The sequence below is a fragment of the Coptis chinensis genome, chromosome 2, assembly GCF_015680905.1.
Source record: "Coptis chinensis isolate HL-2020 chromosome 2, ASM1568090v1, whole genome shotgun sequence".
Lineage (NCBI taxonomy): Eukaryota > Viridiplantae > Streptophyta > Magnoliopsida > Ranunculales > Ranunculaceae > Coptis > Coptis chinensis.
Genome location: NC_141457.1, coordinates 2,283,066 through 2,294,022, shown reverse-complemented (window position 1 = coordinate 2,294,022; position 10,957 = coordinate 2,283,066). Strand labels below are relative to the sequence as shown.

The following is a 10,957-nucleotide window of genomic DNA, read 5'->3' as shown; positions in this document are numbered from 1 at the left end:
GAATTATTTTCCGCTAGTCGCCCCTCTGAGCCTTGCTTTAGCCTTTCAAAAACCACAATTCCTTTACCTTGTTACGAAAACAAAACAAAATAAAAAGTCAACCTACCCATTTTAGAATAAGTCTGAGAATAGGATGAGTGAAGAAAGAAGAAGAGAAAAACCTGTGTAAACAAAAATTAGTTAGTTGCTTCATAAAAGAAAAAGAAAAGAAGTTTCCATCCAAAGAAAAGAAAAGAAAAATAAAAATAGAAATAAAATGAAAACTCCAAAAATAGAATAAAATGAAAACTCCAAAAATAGAATAAAATGAGTCAAAAAGCCAAAATAAAAAGGCTAAGGATGGAAACAAAGTGTAGAAGCAAAATAACAAGGTTATCTAGTTACGTAATATGAAGACCGTATTAGCTCAGACTTGTCCTTTTTGAATATCCATTTCCTTCCTTCTTAAACCATCTCCTAATCCCCGCAACACCTAATAAAGACATCTAGCTCAATTAGGAATATGTTAGTGTGATAGTAAGTGGCAGATGTGTTTGATCGACTTCGGCTCTTTGTGTGTCATTGAGATTGTAAGGTAAAGTGTGCCCACTGCACACTGGAGTAGCGAAACTTGAGTGGAAAAATCAGAGTGATTTTTGTCTTGACTTTGATGTGAGGACCTACTTAAGGACGTTATTCCAAAGTTTCAGAAATGAACCTGTTACTGCATTTCATTACTCATTGTATATATGTTTATTCGTAAATGATTGATTATTATGCATATATTAGCTTAGGTTTCGATTTGGTTATTCTTATTCATTGCTAGTGAGATGTATAGATATTTGACAATAAATAAGGAAACAATAGTTTTATTTCTTAGTCGTTGTAGTATAGACGAAGTTTGTGAGTATCTTCACTGGAAAACTCTCACGAGGCTATAACTCGTCCACTAGGGAATTCCTAGTGGTTTACGGCCTTGTTGCATATCATCAATGCAATCGCACTCAGCGAAACGAGATTAGTTAGAACTCCATTTTTGGTCACTTATTCTAATTTCTCATATTTGCTTGAGGACAAGCAAAATGTTGTTTGGGGGTGGTTTTATAAGGGTCCAAAACTGTAGTTTTAACCCCTTAACAATAATACTTTTTGACTAATTATGTGATGAATAAATAAGAGTTAGTGCTTTTTTCGTGTTTTTATGTATTTCAGGCATTAGAGCCAAATATGTGCTGAAATGCGCCTCTTTTGTGAGATAATGGAGCAAGGGTTAGTTGCTAAAAAGTTCTATGATTAAAGGCCAAGATCCAAGGATAAAAAGCTCATTTAAAGCCCGGTTAAAGCTAAAAAGTCAAAGTCAACGCGGGCAGAAACAGCGCGCAAAGTCAGCAGAACTTACGAAAGCCATATGTTTAGACTCAGACCTTAGAATTGGGCCTATCTTATGTCAAAACGACCGGCTTGGAAAGAGCTTTCCAATGGTCCAAGAATTTCCCCAATCAGAAGAGCAGAAGTGGACAAAAAGCCTATTGAAGTAAATTTAAGCTGAAAAGCCCTTTGTGGATTGAAGAAATTGGGTTTTGGGCTCGATTTTTCGGCCCAAAACAGGCTCCTCAGCCCATGCACGATTTGGTGGATCTGGTTTCCTCTATATAGAAAACAAAGACTTAGCTCTGGATATAGATAGTTTTTAGATCAAAGAAATTAATCTAGACTCCATTAATTAGTTTTATTATCTTGTTTTGAATTTAGTTTTAAATTAATCATTTGTTATTATTCATTAGATCAATAAAGTTAGATTAGTTATTGATAATTCTAGTTTTATTTCATTCAATCATTTTAGTTTAATTCATAGACTTAGTTGATAATCTTTACTAGTTTTTATTAAATCTTGCATTCATAGATTTAGTTGTTTTAAATTGATAATTAGTATTCATAATTTTAGTTCTAGATTAGTTTTAATTTTAGTTCTAATCCAGTTTTAAATCTTGTTTTAATTCATTTGGAATCATTATTATTATTGTTCAATTAGATTTAAAAGTTTAATCATTATTTCAATAATGAGTTGTGTTAGTTGTTCTGTGTTTAGAAATGATAGTATGATGATTCAAGGCTAAAACCTCCATTAGAGGGGTTTGAAGAAGCCTTGATGAAAACTTGATTGTTGTTAGCGTAGAATAGATCGTAATATTCTATTCCACTCTAAAAGGTAGTTGATTCGCCATAAGAATGGGTTGAACTTCCTCACATGCTAGTTGTTAGTTGGTAGAGATTACCATGAGCAATTAGGGATTAGAAACACCCAATTGTTATGCGAAGGCATTACAATTCGGATTACGACATTTCTTCGTTAATTTATTAAGTCGAATCAAGGTGGAATCAAATTCCCCTAATTCATTATCATATTGTCAATTTAGTATTTTCGTAGTTGAATTATCGTATCTTGATTAGTTGAATTACCATCGTAGTATAATTTCCGTCGTTACTATCATTGACTTTGATAGACTGATAATCGTCGTTAACGCTAATTCTAAAGGACTAGGAGTGGAACGAATTCTATACTCCAACTATATTGCATTGATAAGAGAGTAGAAAACTTTGATAATATAGCATCGTCTAGCTTTAGTTTTACTTACGTTGAGTTTCATCACTTATGCGTAGGTAAAACTATCATTTTCCCATTTTATCATCTATGCCCCATTTGTTGCAAGTACAGTCTCTCCTCAGCAAGTCAACCCGATGCTTATGCTTCTCCATATCAACTTCAAATACATGATCATCTGACTTTGACACAGTCACAGAACGAGCCTTCTCGGTCCTCTCAAGCAACTTTGCTTCAATTTTAGGACAAAGAAAACTTTTCCAATTCTTGCATTCCATCCTCCGGGCAAACACCATCTTTATCATCTTCATCCGAATTCCATCTAACATGGCTGTGATGGGAAGCATGTTAAAGCATGATGGGAAGATGCCACTCTTTATCTATCCAGCTGTTGAAGCACTCCGCCAAGGAAGAGCACATCTCACCATATCGGGCCCCACAGAAGTATGCATTAGCCCAGTACTCATAAGGTGCCCTATTAAGAAAGTTAGAAATTGCATCTCCACCAATTTCCTTGAATTTAGCCATGTGCTCCTCAAATTTCTCATATGTGGCAGCATAAGCACATTTCTTAAATAATGCAACCAACACTTTTGTCATACCACATGGCTTTGACAAATATGTTCTAAGGTTGTTCTCCATATGCCACAAGAAAAAAAGAGTGATAGGAATCAGGAAATACAATAGAAATGTTGACAAGCAAACTATGATGCCTATCACTCAAAAACGTATAGCTCTGCTCATACCCAAAAGCCTTCTTAAACATATCAAGAAACCAATACCAATTGGAATCGTTTTCAATGTCAACAACACCAACAACAAGAGGGAACAATCCTTAAAAAAACAAAAAAAAAAAACAAAATATGAGATAACTTGAAGCATCAGTGTTATGTGATACAGAGTTTATGAACATTGATTGTTCATACACAGAAACGTGCATGCACAATGATTGTTCATATGAACACGTATTGTTCATACTCCAAAACAGTTATGAATAATGATTGTTCATGACCAAACACAAAATTAAAACTAATAAAATGCAAGTAGTAAAATTAGGAGAATACCTTGATCTCCATTTTTTGTAGTAGCAGCCAACAAGCACCCTTTGGAATCAGATTTCAAGAATGTTCCATCCAAATACACCATCGGGCGGCAAAACTTAAAACCATGAATACTTTATTCAAAAGCAACAAACACCCTCTCAAACTTCCCACTCTCCTTGTAAACTTCAAGTTCAACAATATTCTCAGGATCTCTTCTTTTTAACACCTCCGTATACCACAATAGGTCATTGTAAGACAGGGCAACATCACCATACAACTCTTTCAGTGCCAACTTCTTACCCGCATAACCTATGTGCTTTGAAATACTAAGCCCGTACTCACGAGTATATAAAGCGGTAATATCTCCAAATGTCAAATCTAGTTTATCTCTTGCAATATCAAGAATATGCATCTTCACAAGAAAATAAGTGAGAGGTGGATGGTCGTAGTCTTTAACTGCAAAACCATAAGTGTGTGTGAGATTAATCTTCTTATTCTCAAAATAACCACAACTCTCCAAAGAGTGGATACACCATTGACAATTTAGCTCATTCTTCTTCTAACAAACCGCAGTCACTCTAAAATCATCATTCTTGATCAACTCATACTTGTAACCACTCACAATAGAGTACTCTATCAATTTACATCTAAACTCAGGAGCACCTAAAGCAAATCTCTGCCCAACACCACCATCAAAGTTACGCCACCAAAAATAAGACTTGTAAGGTTTATGATCAACAACCTCACCACCAATTAAACAACTCGATGAACCTGATGAACTTGACGTACTTGCACCACTACAGCTACTCATTAAACTCATACACACATTTACTTTAATCTCCACAATTGCAATCTTCATGCCATAACAATAGCAAGCCAAGGATCGCAAAATCACACTAAACGAAAAATCGAAAGGAACAACATCAATCGAAAAATCTTCACACCTTGCGCGTAACAACATCAATCGAAAAATCCAACCCAAAACGAAAGGAAAAAGTACCGCAATTATAGCAAAAAACTCCAATCACACTAAATTCCATGTATAACTGCAAAATTCAACCCACAAAAACACAATAAAAATGTAATTCAAGAGATGTACACAATAAAAACAAAATACTATGATAATTTGAAATGCTTCAGAGAGGTATGAACATACATTGGGTATGAACATTCAATGTTCATAGTCCTTGGGTATGAACATTCAATGTTCAGAGAGGTATGAACATACATTGTTCATACTCAACTAGACTATGAACAATAAGTATTCATAGTATTTGTTCAATGAGTATTCATACCCATTCTAGACTATGAACAATACATCTTCATACTAAATTAAACTTTGACCAAAGAAAACATAAACATACCTAAAATAGATCTGATCTAAAAAAGAAAAATCTAAATCATAAAACAACCTCAATCAAAACAAAGTCGATAGCATAAAAACCATCAATCATAAACAATCTCAATGGCATACAAATCATAACATTTTATGATTTCAAAATACGATTTCAAGTTTAAGTATACCCTCAACATATAAATCAAGTTTATAGATTATTGGACCTCATATTGAAATCATATAGAACAAACCTTTTTAGATGAAATCGATTGAAACCTGGTGTCGCTATAAATTTGAAGAAATAACTTGATCTTCGCTCTCCACTAAAAACGCAGCGCGCAGTGTAAAGTAGTTTCTGAGTTTGAAAATTTATCTGATTTAAATATAACACGGAGGGGTTAAATTGGTATTTAAAAAAAAATGGAACATTTCACAAAAGGGTATAACTAGCATTGAAAAAAAGTAAAAGGGCTGGGCCAACTTATTTTGTCCTTGAGGGTTACTAAGTTTGAAATCGTGGGTTCGTGGGTTACTAATTGCAAGAATTTGGTGTTGTGAGTTACTTTACAAAATTTGTATCCTCTAGACTTCATTTTCCCCGAAATTTGGCCGAAATCTTGTCACTTTTACTTATCAAGGCCGGTCAAACAATAGTACATTAAACAAAGCATCTAGGCTAGTGCTGTCAAATGGGCCGGGCCGGGCCAGCCCGGCCCTCAAAACTTACAACCCTCACAAATTGAGGGCCGGGCCAAAACGGGCTAATAGAAAATATATGAAGCCCTTGCCCGCCCTTCAGCCCATTATAGAGGGCTGAGGGCCGGGTTAGAGAGTCGGGCTGAGGGCCAGGTTAGGAGTTTTTTTTACTCACTAATACCTCCTACAGTCAGGACTGGAAATTATTTAATTGCTGAACTCTTGAAATTAGTTTCTTCTTATGATCACCTTAGTGATCAAACAGACATTCATAGATGAATTGTTAACTTCGATCTTCTTGTGGGATTCATTGGTAGACATTAATTTTCTAAGCTTTCAGTTTTTGGGTGCACCAATATTTTTCACAAAAAATGGCACTTTGTACTTTGGTTTATTATCTATACCTTCCTGTGAATGGGTTACCTCTATGAACATCAGTAAGAGTTAAGTAGGCTCAATGGTGGAGTTATTGGAAGGGAGGACATTAGTATAAAACTATATACCTATATACTGGAAATTAGAGGTTGGTGGGATTCAAATGGCCCAACTTTCTGACAGTGTCACTATCGCCTAACCCCTATTTGTCATTCATCACTTCTGTGTATATTTTCTGTCACAAAAGTTATATAATAAGAATTTTAGCACCTGTGCAGTATATTCCAACAGACAGCACAAAATAAAATTCTCTTTGTTCTCTTTCCATGTTTTTTTATCCACTTTAGTTTCAGTGGTTGGGAGTGAGTTCCAGAACTCGAGGAACTACCATGCACCACAAGAAAATACCGACATGGTTCTCTAAATCTTTGGGTGTGGTCAGCAAAACACAGACGAAGACTTCAGACTCCAGCAAATTCAGGAAATAAAAGACAGTGTACAAGTGTACAACACATTTGAAAAGAACACTAGTGCCTATATACTCAAACTTAGCCACCAGCCCACCACATCCTAAACTTTCTTTATTTGTGGACTACAGTTCTGAAAGACTGTATGTCACATTGCACAGAACAATACTCTACTTCCTGCTTCAACGAACGTATGTCATGATTCAGCAATCAGGTCATGACTTCAAGGCATACCTGAACATGTAGCACAACGAGTCAACGACAATATACATGCCTTTTAAGAAAAATGTGGTCTGTAACTGGAGGACCAAAGCCTAATAAGCCGATTAGTGCATACCAAACCCTAAATACCAATTATTTAAGAGAACCAAAACCTAAAAAACCCAAAAAAAAATTATTCTTCATTCTCAACTTTCATCGCCCTCCTCTTCACCTCAAAACTGGTGTGCACATTTAATTATGAAAAAGACCCGTTGCTTGCGATTTGATATGAGTAAGAATTGGGCTCATGTTGTAGCATGTTTCAAATTAACAGCAACGAACCACCACATGCTAATTCTGATATAGAAGGCTGTAGTCACAGTACTTGCGTTCTCTTGACCAATTTGGCGCAGGATCAAGTGCAGTACCTTATGTCCTTATCAAAGGAGCAAGAAGCTGCAACAGGTGCACTCAGAACCAAAAATCTCGTAACAGTTTCCTTAGTAATCAGTAAGTTCAGGACTTCAGGTGATAAGATCTTAATGACTTGATGGGGTTTTCATCATCTAACTGTGATGACTTTGAAAAATAACATATTACATACGTGAGAATAGGAGTAAATCTGACTCTGTACCATATTTGGGAAAATTTAAGAGTGTGATATCGTTTTAAGGCCAAACACAAGCAAAGCTCCAACATCAGCAAGTAGTCCAAAAATTACACCAATTGAGGCAACCAATCACCATTCCAGTGTTCACATCGTACCCTGCAAATTGCTTCTTTGGTGCATTACATTGCGGGCATATGTATGTATCCGGCTGCAGGCAAGGAAATAACAAAGATTAGAGCAGCGATACCAACTAAGTGCATGCAAAATGCAAAATTGGGTACTCTGACAAAGGGAAATGAACTCTGACAAAGGGGGGAAAAAATACTCTATGAGATAAGGCTTGCCTGTTCTTCAAATTTAAGATGCATGCAACTATACAAGCTAGCTTTATTTCTTCTTATTATTAAGTTACTCGTGAGTGTGCTTCCAAACACCTTTTCACAGCACACACCATACAAAAGATAAGGATATCCAATCTTATAGTCAATTGCCAATGACCTAGCCAAATAGAGTGAACTCAAAAATAAAGCTATTATTCTCATACCTCAAAAAAATAGCAGAAGTGCAGTTGCAGGCCTAAGCATATCTAAATTATAGTTGCAGAGTGTTCTATTCTCAAGAATCAGGGACCCGGACAAAAAATGGTCTATTCTCGGTTTATATCTCAAGAACTTACAAAAATTGCAGAGTGTTGAAACTGAAAGGGGCCTTCAATTAGGGAAGCAAGAGGCTTGTACAAGGAGCAATTCACTCCGAATCCAGCAATATAGTGTGATGTCCAATTTGTTTTGTATTAGTCGCAGAACCACTGTAGAAGTATGCCGCTACTTTGAAGTCAGTTTTCTATCACAATCCCATGGCATGAGCCGACTGAAGTGGGGCATTTGAGCACCCCTCCACTCTCGTGTGGTTAAATCCTATTGTATTATTCTTTTTTTAAAGCAAATAATTTAGTGGAGTTTTAGCACCGATCTGTACCCTATTGAGTTTCGACTTTTATAAGCTGCAAAGGAGCAATTGATTTTGAGCGGCAGATTTCATGTAACACAAGTACACAATTCTCCAGTCCCAAGCAGCTTTATGCAAGCAAACTCTTTTTATCTTATTAGGCAGATTTCACTCTGGGCAGGTTTGGCATTGCTCAGAGTTGATATTGCAGATATTAAAGGACTTCCTCGGGTAGAGTACAACGACAGATCTGATCAAATTAGACTCATCTAACATAGCAGTGTCTTCACAGCAAAATCCTTCTCTATACTCGCTCTAAACAATATTGAACAGTTAAACAACTACAATTTGTAAGGGAAAAACAAATTACAGTAATTCTGTGTAATAATTTGAATGCAAAATAAATGTACAACATTTGACCCATCTACACCATCCTTGTCAGCGAGTAAGTCTCCAAAAAACGTTCACTAAGATGATAGTCACGGGCTGTAACCAACTTAATTATTACAATAAACTTCATACACATTAACAAATAAGAGAACTTGGCGTACCTTTCTGAGTTCAGTGTTCTTCAAGTGACCAGTGCTACTGGAAATGAAAGATAATTGCATAAGAAGAAAACTAATATATAGTTAGACAAGCTTGTAGACTGAAAAACTAATTGATCCGCCAAATTAAGTCAAAAGCCATAATGCACTCAAAGAATCTTATGTGTAAAATACACTGATTTGAGCAGCCAACTCAGATGGCATAAACCAATTGTATCACTACCAAATATGCAAAATTTACATTGCAAGTCTAAAAAATGTGAAGGCAATCTCAAGTATCAGGACAAGGAAATTAAGCTACATAAGTACATAACTAAGCAAAATAACATAGAAATCACCTGTACACCATCAACTATTCTTGAAAGGTAACACCGAGTCACCGACCCACCATAGCACTACACAAATATATGACCTGAATATGCAATGTGATACCTATACCACCACAATCAGCAAACATAAAATTAAACTTAGTAAGACATAGTAATACTTAAAGAATAATAATTATTATAAAAAGATATTGAAAAACTAATCGCACCCTTCCAATAAATGGCCTAGTCACTAGTCGGACCATTCATCTCCCCACCAAAAATTTATCCAAAATTACCAACAAGTCCGAATTAGGAAAATGAAGCATGTACTTAATACTTGTTCGATAATGGAACATAAAATGTAACCAAAATTTTATCCCCTTGTCCAAAACTCCAAAATAGACATCGAAGTTACAACTCGAGATCTTGCATCGACTCTTCCATCACCTTCACACCATGATCTTGGAGCCCTTCTTCAGCCTTGAAACCAATCCTTCAAGCACATCAAAGCCTCAATAGTCTCCCGCAACAAAAGAGTCTGCGGTACTTTGTCGACCACCCTTGTAATCGGGCGCTTAAAAGTCGATTCGATGGAACTGTAGAAACAGTGAAGTTAGTAAATCTCGAGCCATTGCCGGCGTGAATTGGATAAGTACCTTCCGAAGTTTTCCACCAATCCAAAACGTTAAATGGTGGCTCTTTGTCGACTTTAATGACCGGTCGCTCCAAATAATGTTGCAAATCAGACTTGTTAGTATTACTAGAAGATGCTCTCCTCCAGTAACAACAAGTCAAATACAATGTCATCATCATCACGAGAATTAGGGTACCGATTCAAACCAAATTCAGTATTACCCATTTTCTTTTCATATTCTTCAAAGAGCTCAGCCAATTTGGTTTTATAAGTCTTCATTTTCAACTGATTAAATGTAAGTTCTGAGTTTGGTACAACTTGAGGCTCAGATTCATAATTCAGGTCCACACACAACTCAAGAATTGTAAACTTGTATCGGGGATCCATGCATGAAGCCAGCCCAAGAACCAAAGGAACATCTTTCCAATATCTATCATATTTTTTTCTCATGCTAGTATACATAGGTTTGAAAGCAGGTTCACTATCACATTTTTTCAAGACCAACAAGATTTTACTCAACTGATAACAAAAGGCACTAGATGTAACATACTGACTCCCTGAAAACAACTTAGTCGCATCCTGGTAAACCTTGAAAAGATCTCTAATAGCAACAGCATTTTTCCAATCAGCAAGAGTAGGAGTATTTGCATACTCCTCACCATAAAAGAAGAGATCAATAACTTTTTGGTACGGTATTGCATCTCTCAACATTATAAAGGTGGAATTCCACCGAGTCGGAATGTCAACGGGCAATCTTTTTGTCTTCATGTTCAAAGATTTACAGTTCTCAAAAAACTTTTCCAGTTTACCTTGAGAAGACTTGAGATGTTTCACACTCTCTCTAATGTTATTAAGGGACACCTCAACATGCTTTAATCCTGCTTTTACTATCAGATTCATGACATGTGCTATACAACGAAGATGACACAACTCTCTACTTAATGTAGCATCACCAAAAAATTTATCTTTCAACTGAGACACAGCACTATCATTGTTAGACGCATTATCCAAAGTTATAGTTCCTATCCTATCACATATCCCCAACTCAACAAGTTGGCATACATTGCATCACTAATCGCTTCTTCCACTTGCAGGAGGTGCAGGAAGCACGGGGAAGCTAAGGACTCGTTTATGAAGTTTCCAGTCTTTAGTTATAAAGTGGGCAGTTATACACATATATCCTAGCTTCTGATTTGACGTCCACAAATCT

The 10,957-nt window shown here is 36.1% G+C and overlaps 1 protein-coding gene and 1 long non-coding RNA gene across 2 annotated transcripts; both read right to left on the bottom strand.

Moving 5' to 3' along the window:
* Nucleotides 1-2,649: 2,649 nt before the first annotated feature.
* Nucleotides 2,650-3,727, bottom strand: LOC147514342 (uncharacterized). The gene is made up of 4 exons (XM_086592555.1): nt 3,646-3,727; nt 3,264-3,415; nt 3,007-3,151; nt 2,650-2,912 (listed from the first exon to the last, which is right to left on the bottom strand). Exons 1-4 carry the CDS (start codon nt 3,725-3,727, stop codon nt 2,650-2,652), a joined length of 642 nt encoding a protein of 213 aa, XP_086448681.1.
* Nucleotides 3,728-7,427: 3,700 nt separating this feature from the next.
* LOC147514341 (uncharacterized) lies at nt 7,428-9,369 on the bottom strand. The gene is made up of 4 exons (XR_015213189.1): nt 9,341-9,369; nt 9,144-9,237; nt 8,809-8,845; nt 7,428-7,517 (listed from the first exon to the last, which is right to left on the bottom strand). It is a non-coding gene; the product is annotated as an uncharacterized LOC147514341 (long non-coding RNA).
* Between the last annotated feature and the right edge of the window lie 1,588 nt (nt 9,370-10,957).

Coding starts and splice junctions, on each gene's coding strand:
- LOC147514342 (XM_086592555.1), bottom strand. CDS start 3,727: ATGGTGTATTTGGATGGAACATTCTTGAAATCTGATTCCAAAGGGTGC. Junction 3,416..3,645: donor TACAAAAAATGGAGATCAAG/GTATTCTCCTAA, acceptor TGTTTTTTTAAG/GATTGTTCCCTCTTGTTGTT. Junction 3,152..3,263: donor TGCTTGTCAACATTTCTATT/GTATTTCCTGAT, acceptor GCATTATTTAAG/AAATGTGCTTATGCTGCCAC.